This window comes from Tachyglossus aculeatus, unplaced genomic scaffold (genome assembly GCF_015852505.1).
Source record: "Tachyglossus aculeatus isolate mTacAcu1 unplaced genomic scaffold, mTacAcu1.pri scaffold_138_arrow_ctg1, whole genome shotgun sequence".
In the NCBI taxonomy this organism is placed as follows: domain Eukaryota; kingdom Metazoa; phylum Chordata; class Mammalia; order Monotremata; family Tachyglossidae; genus Tachyglossus; species Tachyglossus aculeatus.
Window position 1 is genome coordinate 261087 of NW_024044865.1, and position 26771 is coordinate 287857.

A 26771-nucleotide genomic window follows, 5' to 3' on the forward strand; every position below is an offset into this window, starting at 1 on the left:
GCCAGGGTGCCAGCAGCCCCCCACCCATCTCCTGCCCCTCCTACACACTTCACCGGGGATTTCTCCTCAGGAGAGACCCCAGGTGCGGGTGGCAGCCCTGGAGCTGCTGGCATCAGTAGCCAACAGCTGTGTGATGGAGAGGAAAGCCGGCCTCTGTCAGAAGCTGATCTGCTGCCTCCTCCCCGTCCTCTTCTACCTGAATGACGAGCACCCAATAGTGATCAAAGTGAGTCTCCCCCACCCTCCACAGTGCGCATCCTCTCTGGGCCCCTGGTCCTGGGCTCTGCCGCCCTCTGACACCCACCCCTTGTGCTCTCCGTTTCCAGAAAGCCAGATATACATTCTTCTAGTTGGCCCAGAAAGTCGGCTGGAGGCACTCCAAAGTAGTCGGGTGGATGTTGAGCTGGGAAGAGAGGGAGAGCACGGCCTACGGTACCATCTGTGAGGCCTTGGTGAGTACGTCTGGGATGTGTGGGGGGTGGGTGGTGGAGTCCATGGGTCTGGGGTGGGAATTGTGGGTGCGGATCCCTCCTGGGGGACACATGGGTGGGATACCTTGGGTAATTACTGTGTGCAGAGCACTGTACCGAGTGCCTCAGAGAGTACAGTTGAACAGTTGGTGGACACGTTCCCGGCCTGCAATGACCTTAGAGTCTAGAGGTGGTGATTTGCGAAAGGGACCAGGAGGAGGTTAAGAGCCCAGTGCCCTGGGGTGGAACTAGGAGTTGGAGAGTTGGGGTGCATCTGCAAGGAGGTTGGGGGTGGGCTGGCGTCTCTCACTCTCCTTCTCTTCCTCCCCAGATGGAGAGCTTTGAGTATAGCCATCCCATTTTCTCGTCCCTAGCTCTAGCGTATACCAACTGCCCTCAGCCAGATGTGAAATTTGTGGCCATTGTCTTCCTTAGTGAGTGGGGAGAGGAGGGCGCTCGGGAAAGAAAAAAGAAGCCAACAAAAAACTGCAAAATATGCCTCATTATCAGGCCCGGCCCCTTTTCTTAGACGGATCCCAAAGGAGTCCTCTCTTGGCTCCTCCTCCCTGCCAACGTGGGATGGATATGGAAACCGAGCGTCTGTAGTCCTTCCGGGAAGCGGATGGACGGATGGATGGGCCAACAAACGAGAAAATAATGGCTCGTTTCCTTTCCTCTCAGTACACACCATCACCATCATTCTAGAAAGCCCGCTGCTCTCCGTTGAGGACTTTTGGAATCCTTTTCCAGAGAGAGTCTCAAATACAGATAACCCCTCCCTCTCTCTCTCTCTGTCTCTGTGTCTCTCTGTCTCTCTCTGTCTCTCTGTCTCTCTCTCTCTCTCTGCCCTACATCTCATGTGCTCTTTACCACCACCTTTTCAGAAATTCAAACTCTAGAAAACGACAGCTCGACCAGGATTCGCAGATTCCTGAGATCCTACAAGAGGAGACTGGCAGAGAACGATGGCCAGTTCTTCTTCTGAGGGCTCCCATCCCGTGGGAGAAGAAGAAGCCTAGGAGGGCGAGGTGGCAACAGGACTGTCCTGGGGCTCCAGGTCTGAGGCAATGGGGGCTGCCTTGGGACGTGCCATAGGTTCAGGTCTCCGAAGAATTGAGAGGATTCTGGCCCCAGACAGCCATGTGAGAGAAGCAGGTTCAGGGGGCCCGGCCCGCTCCGTCATCCCCCATTTTTACTCTGGCCGCCAGCGGGAAGAAGGAGGCCATGCGGGGGGTGGACTCTAACCCCAGGACTCGGGGACGGGGGGAACTGGACCACGCCAGTGTCAAAACCCTACCTCCTTTCCAGGTTGGGACCGCGTTTCCTTCAGACAGCGGGGTCGGTAGGGAGTGGGGGCGCTGACAGTGGAGCGCCATTCGAGTCTGGGGGTGGGTCGGGGAGGGGGAGACCCGCCTACCAGGGTAGAGCCCGAATAGCTTTAAGTGCTGGGCTTGGGAACACTTCTGGTGAGGCATGGGTGCCCCAGGAGGGGGTTGGAATGGCATTCACCAATCCACTCGTATCTACTGAGCACTTACTGTGTGCAGAGCACTGTAATAAGCGCTTGGGAATGGCACTTGGATTGGGGCCAGAACTGGGTTCCAGCCTGTCCATTTGATGTCATCGGAGGAGGAGGAAGGCCAGGATCAAGTGGACGAGGACGGCTAATAACTGGTGGAGGAGGAGGGCCAGGACCAGGCAGAGGAGGCCAAGGAAGAGCCGGAGGAGGAGGGCCAGAGCAGCCAGAAGGTGTGTGCCAGGACCGTGGGAGGAGGAGGGCAAGGAACAGACGGAGGAGCAGGAGGACCAGGAGAAGGGGGAGGAGGTTTGCCAGGGCAAGGCAGATGACGAGGGTCAGGACCAGGTGGAGAAGGAGGCCTGGGACCAGGGATTGGAGGAAGGCCAGGATCAGTTGCAGGACGAAGACCAGGACCAGGTGGAGAATGAGGGCCGGGACCAGGATGAGAAGGGAGGTCATAGTCAGGCACAGCAGGAGGACCAAGACCAGGGCGAGGAGGTGGTCCAGTATCAGGAGGAGTAGGTGGGCCAAGACCAGAGAGAGGTGGAGGATCAGGACTAGATGGAGGAACAGGGCCATGACCGGGTAGAGTACAAGGGCCAGGACCAGATGGAGGAGGGGGAGCAGGCCCCGACAAAGGAGGAGGAGGGCCAGGACCAGGAGGAGGAGGAGGGCCCAGGATCAGGGAGAGACGGGGGGTCCGGACTAGGCAGAAGAGCAGGGTCATGACCCGTTAGAGGAGGAGTACCAGGGCCAGTCAGAAGAGATAGATCAGTACGATGGGATGGAGGTGGACTAGGACCAGGAGGAGGAGGAGGGCCAAAACCAGACAGAGTAGTAGGAAATCGAGCTGCGGTAGTTTATGCAGAAAGCGAGTGGACAGATGAATGGACAAACAAAGGAGTAATTAATGGTTCGGTTCCTTCCCCCTCAGTATACACCATCGCCATCAATCTAAAAGCTGAGCAGGGAAAAGAGGGAGAGTCCCTTCTTTTGACCGGTCCCGAGGGGAGGCCCCTCTTAGTGCTCCTCCTCCAGAGTAATCCCTCCGGGAAGAGGATAGATGGATGAATGATGAAAATAGAAAGTAACGGCATGTTTCCTGTCCCCTCGTCATTACCATCAGTCTGGAAAATCTGTGGTTCTCCGAGCAAGACTTGAAATTCCTTCCACAGCGTGAATCCCAACCGTAGACTCTCTCTCTCTCTCTCTCTCTCTCTCTCTCTCTCTCTCTCTCTCTCTCTCTCTCTCTCTCTCTCTCTCTCTCTCTCTCTCTCTCTCCCTCCCTCCCGTCTCTATGCCTTCTCGGTTCTATGCTTCCTTCTCCATCTTCCTTTCTTCCCTTACTCTCCTCTCTGAATGCTTGCCCGCTGGGCCTCTAGCGGCTATTTCTGATGTTAAAAAATAAAAGCTGCGGGCCCCTGCAGCCAGTGGCTTCTTCCCAGACCAGGAACTCTAGTCAATAAGCATGGAGCGTTCAGTGTGTGGCCATGTTACAAGGGTTTCCCGCAGCAAAATGGACGCTGGTGGGGTAACATTTGTCTCTGTCTGTCTCCATTAGTCTATGCCAGTCTGTAAAAGTCTAGGTCTTCCTGTACTATTCTGTGGATGCATCAACTCCCTAGGAAAGATTAGCACTATTAATGTATCAATATCCACATGGTCTGTGCTATTCTTGGAGGGGCCTGTGGAATCTGTACTGAACTCACTGCCCCTGAGTTGAGTGAAAGGTGAGGACAATTAGAACGTATGTAGATGAATTTTCCTTCTTACAATCCTCTTAGAAAGAGCCTGGCTCCTTGTGTTATTAGGCGGTCCTTTGAAGTTGATAGGCCAGGAAAATGGGCAGGCATCTTTCTGACTTTCTGTCTGTTTGTAGGACTATCCAGAATGACAATTATGGGTGGCTATCATTAAGAGATCAAAAGTTACAGGTCTTACAAGTGAGGCCGATCTGATGATAAAGAGAAGAAAAAATGAGACCCTGAGGCTGGGTGAGTTGATGGAGACACTCCCACTATAGGACTCCCAGGGGAAGGGGAAAGGAAGCCAGTAACCTTTGGCAATATCCTTGACTCATCTCTCTCATTCAACCCATACATTCAGTCCGTCACTAAATCCTGTCAGTCCCACCTTCACAACAACACTAAAATCCACCCTTTCCTATCTAGCCAAACTGCTCCCAAGTGAATACAGTCACTCACCCTATCCCTCCTGGATTATGGCATCAGCCTCCTTGCTGACCTCCCAGCCTCCTGTCTCTCCCCACTACAGTCCATACTTCTCTCTGATTCCTAGTGCATTTGTCTACAGAAACGTTCAAGACATGTCACCCCACTCAGAAACCCCAGTGGTTGCCCATCCACCCTTGCATCAAACAGAAAACTCCTCACAATTGGCTCTAAAGCACTCAATCACCTTGCCCCCCTCTTACCTCACCTTGTTACTCTCTTACTAAAACCCAGCCCAAACACGTTGTTCCTCTAATGCTAACCTTCTCACTGTGCCTCAGTCCTGTCTATCTAGCCACCAACCCCTCGCCCATGTCCTGCCTCTGGCCTGGAATGCCCTCCCTTCTCAAATCTGACAGTCAATTACTCTCCCCCACTTCAAAGTCTTACTGAAGACACATTTCCTCCAAGAGTCTTTCCCTGACTAAGCCCCCACTTTTCTCTTCTCTCACTCTCTTCTGCATTGCCTTGCCTTCTTCCCTTTCCTCCTCCCTCCTCCCAGCCCCACAGCACTTAGGTATATATCTGTAATTTGTTTATTTATATTAATGTCTGTTTCCCCCCTCCTCCTATAGACTGTAAGCTCGTTGTGGACAGGGAATGTGTCTGTTTACTGTTCCATTGTACTCCCCCAAGCACTTAGAACAGTTTTGTGCTCACTGTACGTGCTCAATAAATATGACTGACTGAATGAATGAATGAACGAACAAAGGGACAATTGCGCAAAAAAAGGCTGAGGATGGTTGAGATGAGGAGCAGTACAGAGGATGAATCAGGGATGCTGGTGACATCTCATAGGGACAGGACAGGAGGAAAAAACAATAAGAAATGACTGCATATGAAAGGGAGATGCAGTCAGTGTGGAATTGCTGCTAGTAGCCCAGTAAGATCAAAGGGTCTCTCCCTGTATTCATTCGTTCATTCAGTCGTATTCATTGAGCACTTACTGTGTGCAGATCATTGCTTAGGAGAGTAGAATATAACGGTAACCATTCACATTTTCTGCCTGTAGACCTTAAACTCCCTGTGGGCAGGAAACCTGTCTACCAACTCTATTGTATCATGTTCCTCGAAGTGCTAGGTACAGTGCTCTGCAGCCAGTAAGTGCCCAAGAAACTGTGGGCAGAGATTGTATCTGTTATTTTGTACTCTCCTAACTGTTTAGTGCAGTGCTCTGCACACAGTAAGTGCTCAGTAAATACTATTAGAAAACAAAACAAAACGAGGGATAATGTTGCCCATGAATAGACACTTCGCAGAGATTCATTCAATGGGCAGCTATCAAAACAGCAGATCTGGCAAAGAGAAAACATCAAGACTGAGTTGAAGAATAGAATTCGGCTATTGAAAAGCTACTTTCAATAAAACAGGTAATAGTACATCCACAGCCTCTGAGAGTTCTCATGAACCCAGCTAAACGGAGGCTTGCAAAATCCTGCTATGAAACTCACAGCTCAAGATAAGTTATATGGCCGAGCAGCCAAAGCTAAAGAGGTCCAGAAGATGACTATGTGTCACTAGGCTAAGTACTTTTATTTTTCACTAAAAGCATTTCTGTGTCCCCCTTACAGTACCGCTACACCAGTGAGGAGTGCAGATGGAATTACCCTCATCACAGAGCATTATACTTGGGAGAGTTAAGTAGAAGTAAAACACATATACCCTCCCCTCAAGGAACTTAAAAATCGAATGGGGGAGATGAACTAAAAGTACTGATGAATAGTGGGAGCAAGCAGGAAGAAGGACATGCCTAAAACAGGTGGTAGTATTAATATTGGGGATGATGTAAAAAACCTGAAAATACAATTGAATACACAGGCAATTTTGAAGTGACAGCGTGAAAGGTAGAATGGCACCGTAGGGACCATAATCAGAGGATGCCTCATGGAGTTGTTGGTTTTCTCTATAGGGAGATTTGAAAGTTGCGGGGAATTTTGGCAAAGCTAAAGTATAGCTTCTCCCTGCTTCCATCCAGCTTGCATGCAACTGCCCATATGGCATCTGTTGAAAATGCCAATGAGTAGTATTTGTTTAAGCTCTTACTATGTCACGAGCACTGAGCAAATGCCAAAATTAATAGATGTTATTCCGGGCAGGGGAGGCAGCGTGACAAGTCACAGGGACACATTCCCTGCCCACAATGAGCTTACATTCTAGAAGGGGTAACTTGATGTTGGTGACTTGAAATGAGGGGAGTAAAGAGAAAACTCTCCCTCATCCCAATGTGTCTGTTAAAGTCCTTCCTTCTCTCAGCGTGTCTCCATCCCTAGTCAAGGAAGAGGGAAAAGAGAGACATAAATCAATGAAGATATAGAGAAAGGAGGGAGGGAGGGGATAGGCAGTGTGCGAGAGAGGAATGTGTGTGTGTGTGTGTGTGCGTCTGTGTGTCTGTGTACTAGTGCGTGTATGTAGGTGTATAGAATAACTCGCAATCAAAACTGGACCTGAGAGCTCAAGGGGCAAATCAAATATCAGGTTGAAATTATTCAAATTAATCCATCTGTGCCTATTCCATTCAAGGGGCAGCTACCATTCCATCCGCTAATATTCAGGGCAGCTAGCAAGTACCCTTTTTTGTTACTGGTGTTTGTTATCCTTTGTTGCAGCTATCCTGTAGAAAGTTAAGGGCCCCGAAGCTGGAGAATCCAGATCATTTTTCCAGGGGATTGGCGCCCAAACATGGCTCCTCATTGAGTACAGGCTGGATCCTGGGCATTACCCACTTCACTTTGGCCCCAGCCTGTCGGGGGTTGGGAGTGCTGCCTCATATCAACCTGGCAGCAGGTGGAAGAACAGGGCTGGCAAGCTACCAGGAGCCTGGAGGTGCGGTTGGGGGTTGGTGAGGTGAGTGGTGCTTTGCTTGCCTGCTGATGCTAATTTAGCATCTAATTTTAGGTTCGCTCATGAAGAATTCTGGCCAAAAAGTGTATTTTCTACAGAAAATTTCCTTTCGGGAATAATGCCTGTTCTAGGAAATTGCTGCCTGTTGCTCGGAAAGAATGGAGGAATAATCTTTCTTATAAAAAAAACTCTGGGACTACGAGTAGGTCCATAACCTTGGGGTTTGAGCTGCACCACCACTTGGGCTGATGTTCGTTCTCTTTGCTGCTTGCAGAGCTCTGATTCTCCTTTGTGATTTAACCATCCTAGACAGAAATCATGGGCAGTAGAAACAACATGACTGAATTCATCCTCCTGGGACTGTCTCAGAAGCCAGAGATGCAGAAAACCCTATTTGTGGTGTTTCTGTTTGTGTACCTTGTGACTGTGAGAGGGAATATGCTCATCGTGACCACCATCACCACCAGCCACAGCCTCCTGGCGCCTCCTATCCTTTTTAGACTCCTGCTTCTCCTCGGTCATCACCCCAAAAATGATCGTAGACTCCCTCTAGGAGAGGAAAACCATCTCTTATGAAGGCTGTATGGCCCAGCTCTTTTCTGAACATTTCTTTGCCTGGGTGGAAGTGTTTGTGCTCACTGTGATGGCTTACAACCGCTACGTGGCCATCTGTAAGCCCCCGCACTATGTGACCATCATAAGCCAGCAGACCTGTGGCCAGTTGATGGGGCTGGCCTGGGCTGGGGGTTTCCTGCATTCGATGATTCAGTTCCTCTTCATGTTCCGGTTACCCTTCTGCAGCCCCAACGTGATAGACCATTTCATGTGTGACTTGGATCCCCTGTGTGAAGCTCTCCTGCACCGAGGCACGCATCCCACGGCTTTTGGTCATTGCCAACAGCGGGATGATTTGTTGTGAACCTTTCGCTGCTGATCGCATCCTCTGGTGTCGTCTTATGCTCCCTGAAGCCTCACAGCTCTGAAGGGAGGCGCAAAGCTCTCTCCACCTGTCGTGCCCATATCACTCTTGTCTTCTTCTTCTTCGTCCCCTGGATTTTCATATACACACGGCCACCGGCCACCTTCTCCGATAAAATGGTGGTGGTACTTTACACCATTTTAACAACCCGGTTAAACCCCTAACTCTACAGTTTTAGTAATGTGGAGGTCAGAGATGCCATCAGGAAGTTGTGGAGAAGAACAATGGTTTTTGCTGAAGGGGCAATGGGTTTGAAATAAAGTCTCTTATTTTGAGTTATGGAAAAGGATACTGTGGAAGGTTTTTGCTAATACATGAAGGAAAATGGATGATTTTCATCCAGAAGGCTAGGAGAATGATTTAATTAGTAGGCTAGCGCCATTTCTTGCTGACGAAAGGTGATGGAGTCTCCTGTTGAGAATGACAGACAAGTCTCAGTTTTGAGATCTCAGGACAAAGAGCCGTGCAAAGGAATTATAGAAGAAAGAGCATGGCCTACTAGAGAGAGCACGTGTCTGAATGTTAGAGGTCCTGGGTTTTAATCCTGGCCCTGCCAGTTGTCTGAGGTGTCACCTTGGGCAATGACAACTTCTCTGGGTCTCAGTCTCCTCAGGGATTCACTTGCTGTTCTCCCTCCTACTTAGACTGTGAGCCCCATGTGGGACTAGGACTCTGTTCTAACTGATCAACTGTATCTATCTCAATACTCAGAACAGTGCTTGGCACATAGTAAGCACTTAACCAATACCATAATAATAAAAAAGTGAATACATAAATGAATAATAGAACATGAACAAGTCACTGAAGTGTCACTTAAACTGTGCCTTAGTTTTCTCATCTGTAAAAGAGGGATAAAACCCTATTCCTTTTTACTTACACTTGGAGACCCTTGGAACTGAGCCTGTCAGACTGAATATTTCTATCTATCCTGGTGCATAATTACAGTGCTTCTCACCTAGTAAGTGCTTAACAATTTATTATTATTATTATTAATGTGAGTGGTTCATACAATGCCACTCAACCCTCCAATGCTCTCTTACGCTAACATTCACTCTCTAATCCTCCCCAGCCATCTCTCAAGAAAGCCACTTTTTTCTTATTTTGACACTGGACCTCTGGGTAATTCTAGAATTGTCAAATGGTGAGCTATCCCTTGCTATTGGTAGTAATATTAGGCGTCTCTAATGTACACTGCCTGGGGAAACAGTGTATTCAGTTACTTTCATACACATCGATGTTGACTTTGCAGGGAACGTATTTCTGTTGGGTTTTATCTCTTGGAGCTGGGGCACCTGGAGGATCCAATCTCCTCTGTAGGTTAAAATGATCCAAGTTCACCCTCAAACAAGTGAGAAAATCCCAGAAAGACACACACATTCATTAGGAGTAAACACTTCCTTATTCTCTTAGGAATCATGACGGTAATTTACTCTAAGCCTTCCCAATCTAATGCTTGAAATATTGTTTCATGGTAACAAATTTCCTTTGAACTGAAACATGTATTCGATAGAACTTACTACTGGAAGTTCCATTTATTTGTAACTTCTTGGTTCACTCTATCTAGATTATGAGAACAAAAACAGTTATGGGGTTTGGGGTGGATAGGTTTAGGATAACTGAGGCCTAGCCGTGATTTCTATTTCCCCGAACTTGGTAACAAGTGTAGTAACAAACTATGGTGTTTTCTGTACTTTTGCCATCTTCTTCTGATGCACTCTCTGTCCTAAATGGGAAAGAATGGCTTCAAAAATGCCACAGGGTGCAAGTGGCAGATGAGTGAGGAATTCTGAGACTCTCAAGCTGCCACTCCACTGGAACAATTGACGAAGAGTTGAGCAGCAACTGGCATGGGATTCCAGCTGGGCATCGCCAGGGCCCCGGGAGAGGCCGATGTTGTGCTCACTCCCTGCCCTGGGGGTGCACCCTGGTCTTCCCCCGCAGGGAATTCAGGACCCACCTGCGGGCACGGCCCAACCAGCCCAACACCCCTCTCTTCCCCTTCTCTTTGGCCCCATCTCCCGCCTCGGGGCAAATTCTTCGCGGCCGTGGGAACAGCGTCCCCAGCCCGCAGAATATCGCCACCTGCGGTGGGCTCTGGGGAAAGAACGTGCTTGGACCCTCAAGTTTCCCCTCCTCTTTCTCCCCTTTCTCATCCTCCCCAACTTCCTCCTCCTCCACCTTCCACTCCTCCACATCCTCTTCCCAATCCATCTTCTCTTTTTCCAAGTCCTTCTTCTTTTCCCGCTCCTTCTGGCCCTCCTCCACCTCCATATTCTTTCCCAATTTCGTGTTCTTTTCCTTCTCGTTATCCTCCACCTCTTCCTCCACCTTCTCCTTTTTCCATTTCCTCTCCTTTTCCTGCCCCACGTTTTCCTCCAACATCGTCTTCTTCTCCTCCTCCACCACCTTCTCCTCCTCCTCCTCGAGGTCCTCCTCCCTCTCCTCCTCGATACGGAGAATTTGCTGGTATTCCCGGGCCCTGATGGTGTAGGCCAGGTGTTCAAACCTGTGGCAGCCAGGAGGCCAGAGAAGTAGGGTCAGGGATTCCCGGGGCCCCTCCTCCCGCCGACTGACCGCCCCCGTCTCCAGCCTGCCCCGGGCAGGGTCTCTGCTTTCCCCCCTGCCCCGCCCCTCTGCCCCACCGCCCCCAGCAGCTGTCAGGTCCTGCCCTCCCTCCTTCCCCGTGCCCAGGCTTGCCACCGCCTCCCCTCCCCACTCTCCCCGTCCCCAGCCCCCCTCCCCTGAGGGCCGGTCCCCCGCCTCTCGGTCGTCGCTCTCGGTCGGCGGGGAAGGGGAGGCGGGGGCCGTCTGTCTCTCCCCCCCGCCGGGGACGGGCCTGCCGGCCCTGCTGCCCGCAGGGTCCCCGGCCCCCGTCCGACGGGCAGCGCCTGAGGAGACCCCGGGGATCCCGGGCGGACTGCGCCGTAGGGAGGAGGGGGGGAAGCCCGACCCGTCACGTGACCCTCGGTGACGTCACCGCCGGGCGGGGGGAGGGATATGGACGACTTAGCGGGTCGGCCATGAGGGGACGGGAGTTGCGGGGGCGGATCCCTGCTCTACCTCCCGTCTCCTTCCAGTCACAGAGACCTCTGCCATGGGGCAGGGAGGCGTGTCAGGCGGCGCCCTCAAACATGGCGCGCTTCTGCCCACGTCCCCTCAGCCCCGGCCTGTCCCGCCCAGGACCAGCTCGAGTCCTCCTCGGGGCGGGGAGGGAGGAGCTCCTAGGAGCCGCCAGGATTGGCTGCTCTTGGCGTGCCGGCCCCGCCCCCTCCCCGGCCGCGCCGCTCCTCTCTCCCTCGCTGACTGGCTACTCGTTTTGGGCTCACTCCGCCCCTTCCCGCCTGAACCCGGCAGCGCCTCTCTTGCTCGCGGATGAGTGTGCGCGCGTGTGTGCACGTGTGTGCGAGCGCGCGTGCGTGGTGTTGGCCCCGCCCTCTCCCGCGGCCTGCCTGAAGCTGAGGCGGGATGTTCTACCGGAGCTCCTGGCCCAGGCCGCTCTGGGCTTGCTCCACCCCATCATCCTGCCGGGGTAAGGGCCGCGACCCCTTTAAAGGCGGCACCGCTCCCTCTGACGCCATCTTTAACTGTCAAACTGAGGCCTCCTTCCCCTGCCCTGCCCTGCCCTGTGACTTCAGTCAGGAGGAAAGGGGGGAGGGGGCCCAAAGGCGACGGTTTCAGGGGGCCTGGAGGGTGCGGGGGGGCCCGGAGAGGGTGGGGCACACAGGGGACAAAAAGGGCACAGGAAGGGGAAGGGGGCACGGGGTCGGTGGGCTAAATCCGCTCTCCCCTTTGATTCTTCCTGTCTCACGCTCGCCCCGTCTGACTCTCTTTTTCTTGTCTGACTCTCCCTTTCTGGACTCTCCCCTTGTCTTAGCTCCCTCCCCTATGGCTGGCCCCTCCAAGCTCTCACCCTGTCTGTCTCTCCCCCTGCCTGAATCTGCCACCCCCCGCTGATACTCTCCTTGTTTTCTCTCCCCTATGGCTGACCCCCCCCTCACTCTCTCACCCTGTCTGAGTCTCCCCCTTTCACTCTCCCCCGTATGACTCACCCCTCATCTGACCCTCCCCTCGTCTGACTCTCTCTTATGCCTGAATCTCCCCCATCTGACTCTCCCTTGTATGGCCGTCCCCATCTCACTCTCCTCAGCGTGACTCTCCCCCTGGCACTCTCCCTCGTCTCACTGTCTCCTCGTCTGACCCTCCCGCATCTGTCACTCTCCCCCTATCTGACTCTCCCCTCGTCATCCTCTGCCCTGGGTTTAACCCTCCCCGCAGGCTGACACTCTCCAGGATCCCTGTCAGCAGAGCGGGCCCGGGGGGCCCGGGAAGCGCTTGGTACAGAGCTCAGCACGCAGCAAGCACTCGGTGAATACCTCGCTGGATTAGTTGAAGGGGAGGATCGGGGAGCTGGGCCCTGTCCCTCCCTTGCTTTCTCCTCCCTTCCTCCCTCCCTCGCTCCCGGTTCCAGTCCCAGGGCGGCTCCAGGCCTCGTCTCCCCCTCAGACTCACCACCTTCCCCGCCGGCACATGCAGAATCTCTCCTGACTGCGAACCTCCCAGTCCCGATCCGCCATTGCGGCTCTGGAAAGGAAGCGACCCGTGGGAAAACCTGCCGTCAGTGGGGATGGGCGGCGGCCCCTCGCCGTCCTTCAGTTTTCTCTCTCCTCTCCCGCCTCCCCCACCACCGCATCGGCCCCCACGGTAGTCTGACACTGTGTCGTACTAGATCGTTTGGTCGCTCCCGAAGGGTCGACACCAGGTCCCCCCTCCTGCCGACTCCCTTCAGCCGGAAGACCCCGAGGGGCAGGGGCCGGGCCTGATTCTTAGCCAGCGGTGCTCTCCCAGCGCTCAGTACAGTGCTCTGCCCGCGGCAAGCGCTTCCATCGATGCCCTCCCCTCCCTGCCGCTCCTGCCCAGGAAGCACTGGCCTTTGGAAAACTGGCCCCAGGGAGGCCTGGGGCGAGACCCTCCCCATCCCGCCCCACCAGACCAGCGACCCCGCCCCGGCCTTCTGCCTTCGATCCCCCAACCATGCAGACAATCTCCCCGCCCCCAAACACACAGACACTCCTCACCGGGGCCCGGGCCGATTCTGGACTCTGCGCTACACTGGAGAAAATCAGTACACGCAACCGCCTTCACTACCCAAAAATGGGTCCCGACTTGAGCCTAGTGGCTGCACAGCTGCTCGCTCGGCTCTCTCCCAGGGACAGAGCCCAGCGGGGCGGGGGCGGAGGGAGGAGGTTCCGTTGCCATGGGCACCATTGTTGAAGGAGGGGCTTGGTCAGGTGTGGGCGGGGCATGGGGAAGATTTTCTGAAGTAGGCGGGGCATCACCTGACCTTGGGCCCTGGACTGTGTCCAAATAGCCCAGGTCTGGGAGTCGGAGGACCTGGACCCTAGACCCGGCTCCACTACTAGTGTGCTGCGTGACCTTGCGCAAGTGACCTCACTTATCTAGGCCTCAGTTCCCTCCTCTGTAAACTGGGGATTAAGACTGTGACCCCCCAAGTAGGTCAGTGACTGTGTCTGACCTGTTGATCTTGCTTCTAGCCCAGCACTTGGTACAGTGTTTGATGCTTTGAAAATGCTCAATAAGCACCATAATCATTGTTATTGTTGTTATTATCATTGTTATAATTGATCATATTAATAATAAGGTGGGTCGGCCCCAACGGCCGACTGGCTGGGGAGGGGCAACGGGCGTCTCCTGACCAGAGTCTGCCTGGGGAATTTTCCTTTTCCCACCTGAACCCTTCTTCCCCTCCCCACATCTCGTCTGCCCCATTTGCCCTGGAACCAGACCGGACGAGAACACCGAGCCACCAGTAACACGGTCGTTGTAATATTACCTTTGGGATTTGGTAAGTGGTCGGTGTGTGCCAAGCCATGCCCTAAGCATTGGTGTAATTACAAAGGGGCTCACAGGTAAGGAGGAGGCAGGACAGGATTTGAAATCTCTCTTGACAGATGGGGAAACTAGGGTACAGAGGAATTAAGGAGCATATTCAAGGTCACTGAGTGGGCAAGTGACAGAGCCTGGATTACAACTTCGGTCTCTTGAATCCACATTCTGTGTAACGTCCATTAGGCCAAGCTATACTACTACTAATACTGCTGCAACTGCTGCTACTACCACTACTACCATGGCTACTACTGCTACTATTATTAGTATTGCTATTATTTCTACTACTATCACTACTGCTACTGCTACTAGTGTCTAACAATTAGAACAGTGCTACGCACATGGTGACCATTAACAAGTACCATAATTATTACTATTATTATTATTTACACTGCTACTCTTACTGCTACACTCTTACTACTACTCTTATTACTACTATTCCGTCAATAGTATTTACTGAGCAATTTCTGTGTGCAGAGTACTGTACTAAGTGCTTGGGAGAGTACAGTAGAACAATGTAACAGACACGTACCCTGCTCACAACGAGCTTGCCATCTTGGGAAATTAGATATGGACATAAGTGCTGTGGGGCTGGGAGGTGGGGATGAGTGAAGGGAGTTAAGGTGATGCCTTGACTCTAGACTGTGAGCCCGTTGTTGGGTAGGGACCGTCTCTATATGTTGCCAACTTGTACTTCCCAAGCGCTTAGTACAGTGCTCTGCACACAGTAAGCGCTCAATAAATACGATTGAATGAATGAATGAATGAATGAATGATGCAGAAGACAGTGGGAGAAGAGGAAAGGAGGGCTTGGTCAGGAAAGCCCTTTTGGAGGAGATGTGCCTTCAATAAGGTATTGAAGGAGGGAAGAGTAATTGTCTGCCAGAAATAAAGAGGGATGGCGTTCCTGGACAGAGGCATGACAGTGGCGAGAGGTCGGCAGTGAGATAGACGAGATCGAGGTACAGTGAGAAGGTTAACATTAGAGAAGTGGAGTGTTTGGCCTGGGTCGTAGCACGAGAGCAATGAGGTGAAGCGAGAAGGGTTAAGGTGATTGCATGCTTTGAAGCTGATAGTAAGCATTTTCTGTTTGATGTGGAGGTGGATGGGCAACCACTGGAGGGTCTTGAGGAGTGGGAATGCTTTTGTAGAAAAATGATGCTTTGAGCAGAGTGAATTATGGACCGGCATGGGGAGAGAGAGGAAGCTGGGCAGTCAGCAAAGAGACTTATACAGTAATCAAGGTGGAAATGGATAACTGCTTGGATTAACGTGGTGGTAGTTTGGATGGGGAGGAAAGGGCAGATTTTAGTAATGTTGTGAAGGTCGAACCGAAGGGATTTAGTAATGGATTGAATATGTGCATTGAATTCCAGAGAACAGTCAAGGATAATGTCAAGGTTATGAGCCTGTGGGACAGAAAAGATGGTGGTGCCACCTACAGTAATGGGAAAGGCAGGGAGTGGACAGGGTTTGGATGGGAAGATGTGTTCTGTTTTAGACATGTTAAATTTGAGATGATGGGATGATATCCAGGTGGAGGTGTTTGGAAAGCAGGAGGTAATGCGACACTTCAGAGAGAGAGAGAGAGAGAGAGAGAGAGAGAGAGAGAGAGAGAGACATCAGGACGATGTCGATTTGGGAATCAAATGCATAGATGTGGTACTTGAAGCCACGTGAGTGAATGAGTTCTCCAAAGAAGTGGGTGTAGGTGGAAAACAGATCTATTACATTTCTGCTACTGCCACTTTTACTATTCCTATGGTTATTGCTACTAGTAATTACTACCACTACTGCTGCTATTTCTACGATCAGTCAATCAAGCAATCAATCAATGGTATTTATTGAGCGCTTACTATGTGTAGAGCACTATATTAAGAACCTGGGAGAGTACAATATAACTGAAATAACGGACAAGCCTGTAATGAGTTTACAGGGTAGATGGGGAGACTGACATTGACATGAATGAATAAGTTATTTGTAATAAATAATTTAAATATAGGCACATAGGTGTGGGCGGATTGGGGGTGTGGTGCATATCAAATGTCCAAAGGTCGCAGATCGAAGTGCATAGATGATGCAGAAGGGACAGGGACCCGGGAAAGGAGAGAGTAATCAGGGAAGGTCTCCTGGAGATGTGACCTTAATAAGGCTTTGAAGGTGTAGAGAGTGGTAGTCTGGCGTATGTAGAGCTGGAGGGAGTTTCATGCCAGAGGCAGGACTTGGGTGAGGGGTCGGCGGTGAGATAGACAAGATAGAGGAAGAGTGAGTAGGCTGGCATTAGAGGAGGGAAGTATGAGGTCTGGGCTGCAGTAGGAAAGCAGCGAGCTGAGGTAGGAATTTAAAGAAATAAATTACAACTATGGACATTAGTGTTGTGGAGCAGAGGGTGAGTTGAATATCAAGCGTTGAAAGGGTCCAGATGTACATGCTTAGATGACACGGGAGGGAGAAGGAGTAAGGGAAAAGAGGGCTTAATCGAGGAAGGACTATGGGAGGAGATGTGACCTCCAATGTGACTTCGAATGTGATGGTATTCGGACGAGACACAGACGCGCAATAAGGAGGCAAAAAGAGCAAGGACAGGTTGGCTTTCTATCAAAGACTCCTTTAATTTTCCGGATTTCTTATGTCTAAAATCTGGCTTGTATATCACCATCAGATTATTCTGACCCTCTTCCGCTGAAGAATATCATCGGTATTATCACTCCCCATATAGAGGCAGGTGCACGGGCCTGGGAGTCAGAGGACCTGGGTTCTAATGATGACTCTGCCACTTGTCTGTTGTGTGATCGTGGGCCAGTCACTTCACTTCTCTGTGCCTCTCTAACTTTTTCTGTAAAATGGGAAGTAAGACTGTGGGAAAAGGACTGTGTCCAACCCAATCATTCTGAATCTACCCCAGAACGTAGTTCACTGCCCGGCGAAAATTAGTGCCTAAAAAAATACCATTATCATTACCATTGTCATTACCATTATCACAGCTCTTTTCATCTTAAAAACTATGTTAAGGCTTATGCACTATATAAAACAATTGACGATAGCACCCAGGTATCCAGCTTGCCTCTCTGTCCCCTGCAGCTCCAATCAACGAACTAAAAATCTAAGGAATAGTTGTGCCTGGCACACCATAAGTGCTTAAAAATATCATACACAAAATTAAAGTTTTTTAATTTTATTTAAAGGAAGGAAGTCTTACCCCACTTCAAAGAATCCAATACTTAATCAGATTCCCTGACTTTCCCATCACTGTTGACGGCACTACCATCCTTCCTGTCTCTCAAACCCGCATCTTTGGTGTCATCCTCGACTCCGCTCTCTTGTTCACCCCTCACATCCAATCCGTCACCAAAACCTGCCGGTCTCACCTCCGCAACATTGCCAAGATCCGCCCTTTCCTCTCCATCCAAACCGCTACCTTGCTCGTTCAATTTCTCATCCTATCCCGACTGGATTACTGCATCAGCCTCCTCTCCGATCTCCCATCCTCCTGTCTCTCCCCACTTCAATCCATACTTCACGCAGCTGCCCGGATCGTCTCTGTGCAGAAACGCTCTGGGCATGTTACTCCCCTCCTCAAAAATCTCCAGTGGCTACCAATCAACCTACACATCAGGCAAAAACTCCTCAGCCTCGGCTTCAAGGCTCTCCATCACCTCGCCCCCTCCTGCCTCACCTCCCTTCTCTCCTTCTACAGCCTAGCCCGCACCCTCCACTCCTCTGCCGCTCACCTCCTCACTGTGCCCCGTTCTCGCCTGTCCCGCCGTCGACCCCCGGCCCACGTCCTCCCCCTGGCCTGGAATGGCCTCCCTCCGCACATCCGCCAAGCTAGCTCTCTTCCTCCCTTCAAAGCCCTACTGAGAGCTCACCTCCTCCAGGAGGCCTTCCCAGACTGAGCCCCCTCCTTCCTCTCCCCCTCCTCATCCCCCTCGCCTTACCTCCTTTCCCTCCCCACGGCACCTGTATATATGTTTGTACATATTTATTACTCTATTTATTTATTTTACTTGTACATATTTATTCTATTTATTTTATTTTGTTAATATGTTTTGTTTTGTTCTCTGTCTCCCCCTTCTAGACTGTGAGCCCACTGTTGGGTAGGGACCGTCTCTATATGTTGCCAACTTGTACTTCCCAAGCGCTTAGTACAGTGCTCTGCACACCGTTAGCGCTCAATAAATACGATTGAATGAATGAATGAATGAATGAATGTTTTCAGATGCTGTCCCAAGGTGACCCCGGGGTGCCCATCATCTCAAGGTTAAATGCTATCTCGTGACCGCCAGAGCCAGCAGGCAGAACTCGGAAGTGCGGGTAGGATACCACCCCCACAACCCAAACTTGTACATTGACAGCCCAAACCAGGAATACAGAAGATGTCCCTTGTCCCCGTGCCAATCAAATTAGGTATGGAGGAGGGGGGAGGGCGGAGATTGGATAAACTGAGCCTGGAAGCTGGAATGGCCTAGAAGCACAGGTGATAAATACCTGTACTCTCTGACCTTTTGTGTAGCGGATCGAGACTTACAGCAGCCAGCTGCAGGTCGACTCTGCCCAGAGCGTGAGAAACCTGCTCTGCCTACACCACGTAAGGAGCTATGGGATGGGTGAGTGAGATGGGTGAGTGACCCGTCCCGCTGAGCGTTCGTGGGGCTGGAAGCCAGGCGCTTCTCCATGGGTGTGTAACGCATAAGTGGATTCCTCCCAGGTGGAAAGGACTCATGGGTTGGAGCTAGGGGCTTCATCACGGGTTTGCAACGCTTAAGTGGATTCCTCCCATGTGGGAATTGCAAGTGGGTGGGAGCTAGCCGCCTCACCAGGTGTGAATAAACAATAAGTGAATTCTGCCTGGGTGGGATCTGGGTGTTTTGCCACGCGTGAGTAACACATAAGTATATTCCTCCCGATAGGGAAGCTCTTATATCAATTAAGTAACCTTATTCCTACCGAAAGGGAAGTTCAATTCGCTGTGTCTAAAATAATCAAATAATTCAATTCGCCTCGCGGAATAAATGTTGTATAAAACTCAGGCTTTCCATCCCCGGTCTCTCTCTCTGTCTCTGTATTCCAATTCCCGAACGAACCTGTCCCTGGGTGACGGGTGACAGATGTCCAAGATTCATTCATTCATCCATTCATTCAGTCGTATTCATTAAGCGCTTACTGTGTTCAGAGCACTGTATTAAGCGCTTGGGAAGTACAAGTTGGCAACATATAGAGACGGTCCCTACCCAACAGTGGGCTCACAGTCTAGAAGGGGGAGACAGAGAACAAAACAAACATATTAACAAAATAAAATAGAATATGTGCAAGTAAAATAAATAAGTAAATAGAGTAATAAATACGTACAAACATATATACATATATAAAGGTGCTGTGGGGAAGGGAAGGAGGTAAGGTGGGGGGATGAAGGGGGGGCGAGGGGGAGAGGAAGGAGGGGGCTCAGTCTGGGAAAGCCTCCTGGAGGAGGTGAGCTCTCAGTAGGGCCTTGAAGGGAGGAAGAGAGCTAGCTTGGCGGATGTGGGGAGGGAGGGCATTCCAGGCCAGGGAGATGACGTGGGCTGGGGGTCGGTGGCGGGACAAGCGAGAACGAGGCACGGTGAGGGGATTAGCGGCAGATGAGCGGAGGGTGCGGGCTGGGCTGTAGAAGTAGAGAAGGGAGGTGAGGTAGGAGGGGGCGAGGTGATGGAGAGCCTTGAGGCCGAGGGTGAGGAGTTTCTGCCTGATGCGTAGGTTGATTAGTAGCCACTGGAGATCTTTGAGGAGGGGAGTAACATGCCCAGAGCGTTTCTGGACAAAGACCATCCGGGCAGCGGCGTGAAGTATGGATTGAAGTTGGGAGAGACAGGAGGATGGGAGATCGGAGAGGAGGCTGATACAGTAATCCAGACGGGCTAGGATGAGAGTTTGAACGAGCAGGGTAGCGGTTTGGATGGAGAGGACAGGGCGGATCTTGGCAATGTTGCAGAGGTGAGACCGGCAGGTTATGGTGACGGCTTGGATGTGAGGGGTGAACGAGAGAGCGGAGTCGAGGATGACACCAAGGTTGCGGGCTTTTGAGATGGGAAGGATGGTAGTGCCGTCATCTGTGATGGGAAAGTCAGGGAGAGGGCAGGGTTTGGGAGGGAATACAAGGAGTTCAGTCCTGGACATGTTGAGTTTTAGGTGGCGGGCAGACATCCACATGGAGATGTCCTGAAGGCAGGAGGAGATGCGAGCCTGGAGGGAGGGACAGTGAGAGTAGGGGCAGAGATGTAGATAAAGTCCTAGGGATCCAATACGGTCCAAAAGTTTATATTTTCAATGTCTCAGACCACATCCCGGAAGAAAATAGGAACGTGTCATCGATATTTAGGGAGAGGTATTTTTTTATCAGTTCTGTGGTTTATCCAGACTATGCTGCTTTTTCAGAGAATATTGGACAGGCACCAAACAAGTATGAGTACCACACTTTATTTAAAGGAACTCAGTTTTGCTCAAGAGAAACGTCTCCCAATTCTTCTCAGAATATAGGAGGGAATGAAACCTATTGCTACTACCAATCAGACAATCAATCAGTTACATTTGTTGCATGTTCCAGCCCACATATTCAATCCAAAACTAAATCCTGTCAGTCCCACCTTCATACTATCGCTAAAATCTGCCCTTTCCTCTCCTCCAAACTGCCAGGATGTTAATACGATCAACCATCCTATCCCGCCTGGATTAGTGAATCGGCCTCCTTGCTGACCGCCGAGCCTCCTCTTTCTCCCCACTCCCGTCCACACTCCACTGTGCTGCCCGTGTCATTTTTCTGTGAAAACGATCAGAAAATGTTTCCCCACTCCTCAAACAGCTCCAGCTGTTGCCCATCCACCTCCACATCGAACAAAAACTCCTCACCATTAATAATAATAATAATAATGGCATTTATTAAGCACTTACTACGTGCAATGTACTGTTCTAAGCGTTGGGGAGGTTACAAGACAATCAGGTTGTCCCACAGGGGGCTCACAGTCTTCATCCCCATTTTACAGGTGAGGTAACTGAGGCCGAGAGAAGTTAAATGACTTGCCCAAAGTCACACAGCTGACAATTGGCGGAGCCAGGATTTGAACCCATGACCTCGGACTCCAAAGCCCGTGCTCTTTCCACTGAGCCACGCTGCATTGGCTCTAAAGCGCTCAATCACCTTGCCCCTCTTACCTCACCTCTGCTACTCCCACTTAACCCACACATTTCCCAAGTGCTTAGTACAGAGGTCAGCACAGAGTAAGTACTTCGTAAATACGATTGAATGAATGCTCTCAAGGAGCTTGTAAGGACCACACATGTCTAAAATAATCCTCCCTTCACGCCATGGCTCCCTCCAGTTATCAACTCAGCGCTCTCCCAGCAAGCCTCTCCACACTCCTTGAGGCTAGTCTCTACCAATTTTCTCTTTGGCCCCCTTCAATATGGCCTTAGTTCTCTACATTCCAGAGAAACCACCCTCTTTAAAGTCATAAATGATCTCCTTCTTTGGAAATCCAACAGCCCTTAAATCCTCCCCAACCACTCAGGTGCTCTGGCACAGTGGACCACTTCCTTCTTCTGGAAAAAATTACCCAACTTTCACTTCACGGACACTGACTCTCCTGGTTTTCCTCCTGTCCTTCTGGCCACTCATTCTCAGTCTCTTTCGCAGCCTCCTCCTCTGCCTCACATTCCTCAGTTAGGGGGCCCCTTCTACTCTCCATCTACCCCAACTCCCTTGGAGAATTATTTCATTCTTACAGCTTCATCTCCCATCTCTAGACAGATGACTCGTAAATCTCCCTTTCCAGCCCCTATTTCTCTTCCTCTCTGCAGTCTCTAATTTCCTCCTGACTTCAATTCTCTATTTGGATATCCTGCTGTCACCTCAAAGTTAACATGTCCAAGACAGAACTCCTTTTCTTCCCACCCATTCCCTGTCCTCCCCCTGACTTTCCCATCACTTTGGACAGCACCATCATCCTCCCAAATTCACAAACCCATAAGCATGGCACTATCCTCGACTCATCTCTCTCATTTAACTCACATTCAATTCTTAATTGAACTTTCTTTCATCCTGTCACCAAATCCCGTCAGTTCAGCCTTCATAACATCGCTAAAATCAGCCCGGGTTCCTCTCCATCCAACCTACTCCCATCCTGATTCAAACATGTATCCTAACCCAGCTTGATTCCTGCATCAGCTTCATCACTGACCTCCCTGCTTCCTGTATCTAATAATAATAATAATGGTATTTATTAAGTGCTTACTATGTGCAAAGCACTTTTCTAAGCGCTGTGGAGGCTACAAAGTGATCAGGTTGTCCCACAGGGGGCTCACAGTTTTAATCCCCATTTTACAGATGAAGTAACTGAGGCACCGAGAAGTTAAGTGACTTGTCTAAAGTCACAGAGCTAACAATTGGTTGAGCCGGAATATGAACCCATGACCTCTGACTCTAACGCTCGTGCCCTTTCCACTGAGCCACGCTGCTTCTCTACTGGAGTATCTCCCACTCCAGTCCATATTTTACTCTGATGATCAAATCATTTTTCTACAAAACCGTTCAGTCCATATCTCCCCTCTCTTTAAGCCCCTCCGGTAGTTCCCCCTCACCCCGAATCCAACAGAAATTCCTCCCCCTCACCTTGCTTTAAAGCCCTCAATAAGTTCACCCCCTCCAAACTCACTTGGCTGCTGACCTCCTACAACCCAGCCCACACACTCTGGTCATCTAATGCCAACCTACTCAGTGCACCTCGATAATGATAACAATAATGAAAGCACTTACTATGTGCCGAGCATTGTTCTAAGTGCTGTGGCCCCATTGGGTAGAAAAAAAATTGGGATGCCACAGACCCAATACCATTCTGAGTGGGTGCAAGTGATTTTGAACCAGGTGGATGCATACTCTCCCCCTCACATATGTATAGTAGACCCAACCAATGACTGGGTCCACTATTAAGAGTTCATGAGAGATTTTACAGAAACCAACGTCTAGAATCCCTGCTCGATATCAATATCCCAATAGTTCAGCAGTTTCTCCAAGGGGTCGCTGTTATTCATAACTTTATATGACTTCAGGGTTCTCTTCTGATGGCTCTGGAACCTGCTTACGGTGGGATGCATGGATCCAGGTGGTTTGTCGCCGACACTGTATCACAGTTCCTGTAGTTAGGAACAGCTGATAAGGCCCCTTCCACAGTGGCTCAAGGACATTCTTTCGTGTGAAGGAGTTAGCATCTATCCAGTCGCCTGGTTTGAGTCTATGGCTCTGCTTTGGGTCTGACATTGGCAGTGCTTGTTGTACTTGTGAATATAAGGCCTTAAGGAAGTCATTTACCAATTTACAATAGGCCAATATGGCATCATTGGTAAGGGTTATATTCCATATTTTCCAGCCCACAGGAGGGGGAATAGAGAGGCACATAGGCTTCCCCATCAGACCGTCGTGTGGGCTGAAGCCTGTCTTTCGACTAGGCAGGTTTCCTAGACCGAAGAGAGTCAACGGAAGGCATTCTGGCCATTTCAATCTAGTGTCAGAGCATAGCTCATCTGTTTTTCAGTATCCTCTTGTACCGTCCTACCAGTACTGCAGACTGTGGGTCATAAGGGCAATGAAAATGCAGGTTTATGCCTAGTCCTATACAGATATCGCCAACTATTTGTCCAGTAAAATGTGTCCCATGGTCACTATTGATTCTGGTAGGCAAGCCAAATTACGGAATAAGTTCCTTTGAAGACAACTTTGCTACTGTCTTGCTAACTGCCTGTCGGCAGAGGAATGGCCTCAACCCTATATATCAATCAATCAATCAATCAATCAATCGTATTTATTGAGCGCTTACTGTGTGCAGAGCACTGTACTAAGCGCTTGGGAAGTACAAGTTGGCAACATATAGAGACAGTCCCTACCCAACAGTGGGCTCACAGTCTAGAAGGGGGAGACAGAGAACAAAACCAAACATACTAACAAAATAAAATAAATGGAATAGATATGTACAAGTAAAATAAATAAATAAATAGAGTAATAAATATGTACAAATATATATACACATATATACAGGTGCTGTGGGGAAGGGAAGGAGGTAAGACGGGGAGGATGGAGAGGGGGAGGGGGGGAGAGGAAGAAGGGGGCCCAGTCTGGGAAGGCCTCCTGGAGGAGATGAGCTCTCAGTAGGGCCTTGAAAGGAGGAAGAGAGCTAGCTTGGTGGATGGGCAGCGGGAGGGCACTCCAGGCCAGGGGGAAGACGTGGGCCGGGGGTCGACGGCGGGACAGGTGAGAACGAGGCATGGTGAGGAGATTAGCGGCAGAGGAGTGGAGGGTGCGGGCTGGGCTGTAGAAGGAGAGAAGGGAGGTGAGGTAGGAGGGGGCGAGGTGATGGAGAGCCTTGAAGCCGAGGGTGAGGAGTTTCTGCCTGATGCGCAGATTAATTGGTAGCCACTGGAGATTTATATATACACCTGTATGTATGTTTGTACATATTTATTACTCTACTTGTACATGTTTCCTATTCTATTTATTTTATTTTGTTAATATGTTTTGTTTTGATATCTATCTCCCCCTTCTAGACTGTGAGCCCGCTGTTGGGTAGGGACCGTCTCTATATGTTTCCAACTTGTACTTCCCAAGCGCTTAGTACAGTGCTCTGCACACAGTAAGCGCTCAATAAATACGCTTGAATGAATGAATGAATGAATGAACCCATCTTGAACTGGTATCTATTAACACCACAAAAACCCAAAACCCATCACCTTAGATATTGAGTAAAATCAAATAGAACGTTTGTATAGGGGACCCAAGGGTTTGTGTGTGCTGCCCAGGGAACCTTGATGATTTTCTCTACTTTATATTGTTGACCTATTAGGCATCTCGAGGCATACTGGAGAGCTAGCTTCCCTATCTAGGGTGCAAAGCAAAGCCTCGTAATGGAGTCCACCACACCCTTTTTTTCTGAATGGGCATGACCATGTGCCATCCTGACAAGGAAAGACAACACAGCGCAGTGGGCAACAGGAAGGTGGTTGTGCCCCCCCCCCCTCCATAGTTCTGAAGGCGTTTGATAACTCTTAAGTGTTAACCAGGATTTTACCTTCCCCAGAGAGGCTGCTTTCTGGTGTGAAATGAAATCGTGGAGGGAAGGCCAGGGAGTAGAGGAGAGAGACACAAAAGTGGCGGCATCAGGAAATTGTGAGGAATGTAGAGCGGCCACTCGCGAAGCGGCATTCACGCGGGCATTACCCTTGGACACGAGATGAGAGGAGAAATGCACCACACATTTCACAACAGCAAGAGACACAGGTAGCAAGATGGCCTTTAAAAGGGATGCAGCAAGGAGCGCATTTCGGTTAGGAGTTCCCACATCCAAGAGGAAACCCCGTTGTTGATACGGGAAACCCATATCATTCACAATCCCAGAGGCATACCGGGAGTCAGTATAAATTGTCACGCTCTGTCCGGAGGCCACATCGCAAGCACAAGTAAGAGAAACTAACTCAGCCACTTATGCGGAATAATGGGGATTCCAAAACAGCAGAGTCTGTTTGGAGTCTGCATGGTCTGAGTGGCCCTTGACAATCCCAAAGGCAAAAGCCATCAACGGACAACAGTAGGTCAGGGATTTGCAAGGACCAGTCGTGAAAAGCTGGACGTGGACTTATTATTCGGTTTACGACATAATCATGACGTTCCCCCTCATGTTTGGTTAGCAACAGGGGTGGCAGAATTTAGAGTGGAACGAAAAGCTTGATGGTTAAATTGGGGGAGCTCAGGAGGAGAATTTAGTTGTTAGTCTGCTTAGCTGTTGAAAAGACCTGTGCACCAGAACACAAGTGAAGCACAGCTGTGGCATGGGGAATGACGACTTGGAGCGGATGTCCCAGTACTAGGTCCTCAGAGGCTTCCACTGATTGTGTGGCTGCAGCTACCACACGAAGACACTACTGGAAGGCGGACACTACTAGGTAAAGGATGTACCTATAATAACCAAGGAGAGGAGTCGGTGGGAATTTCCACTTTTCTGGGTAAGCACAGCCTAGTGCAAACCCTCTCATTCCACACAGAACAAGGTGAATGGTCTAGTATAACTAGGTAATCCCAGAATTGGGGCCACAGAGAGGGTCTGCTTCAAATCTGCAAGAGAGGCTTCGGCCTCGGCCATCCACAGGAACTGCTCCTGGGGGCCAGTAGCGAAGGCCTGCAATGGCTTGGCCCTGTAAGAATAGGACGGGGTCCATTGGCAGCAGTAACCCTTCAACTCACAAAAAGACCGAGTTTATGCTGGGCTAGTAGGGCGGGACACCTTCAAAAGGGCAGAAATATGATAAGGAGACCACAGAGCTAACTGCTCTGAGGTGCTGTAGCAATGTCCTGCTCTTGCTCGGGGAGAGTCGGTACTGAAGTTTTAGAGGAAGGGCTTGTTGGGGGCTCTTAATTTACACGTAAAGGGGGCGGGGCGAGGGCTGGGCCTACCTTGTTAGTATGGCTTGATCATAGAGAGGTAAAGCATCGAGAAGAGGACTCCAATCTGAATGTACCTTCTCCTTAATAGGTAGCACAAAGAAAAGTGATATCTCTTGATAAGGGCCAGGGGTAGCCATAGACTCCGTTCCAGGGTGCACCATAGTGAGCAACCAAATTTCCCTAGCAGGTCGAGTCCTAATATATTTACTGGGCGGGTGGGGGTTACGGATGAAGGGATGTTGTGTTACCAGCTCTACTAGCCTCATACCCAGTGGTTCAATAACGCCTGTAGTTAAAGAAACTTTAGCTTATCCAATAGTTCTAACAACGCTCCCTCATAATGGGGCACCTGGGAGAGCCGACCACTGAA

General features: G+C 50.4%; 1 protein-coding gene, 1 long non-coding RNA gene and 1 pseudogene across 2 annotated transcripts; 2 read left to right on the forward strand and 1 right to left on the reverse strand.

Annotated features, from left to right (window-relative positions):
- Positions 1-3: 3 nt before the first annotated feature.
- LOC119923059 lies at positions 4-1063 on the forward strand. The gene is made up of 3 exons (XR_005448755.1): positions 4-226; positions 327-452; positions 802-1063. It is a non-coding gene; the product is annotated as an uncharacterized LOC119923059 (long non-coding RNA).
- A 478-nt stretch (positions 1064-1541) lies between these two features.
- LOC119923058 lies at positions 1542-8427 on the forward strand (annotated as a pseudogene).
- A 1408-nt stretch (positions 8428-9835) lies between these two features.
- LOC119923053 (golgin subfamily A member 6-like protein 1) lies at positions 9836-13239 on the reverse strand. Its single transcript, XM_038742620.1, has 5 exons — positions 13116-13239; positions 12550-12621; positions 10234-10546; positions 9998-10134; positions 9836-9899 (listed from the first exon to the last, which is right to left on the reverse strand). Exons 2-5 carry the CDS (start codon positions 12612-12614, stop codon positions 9836-9838), a joined length of 579 nt encoding a protein of 192 aa, XP_038598548.1. The 5' UTR covers positions 12615-12621; positions 13116-13239.
- Between the last annotated feature and the right edge of the window lie 13532 nt (positions 13240-26771).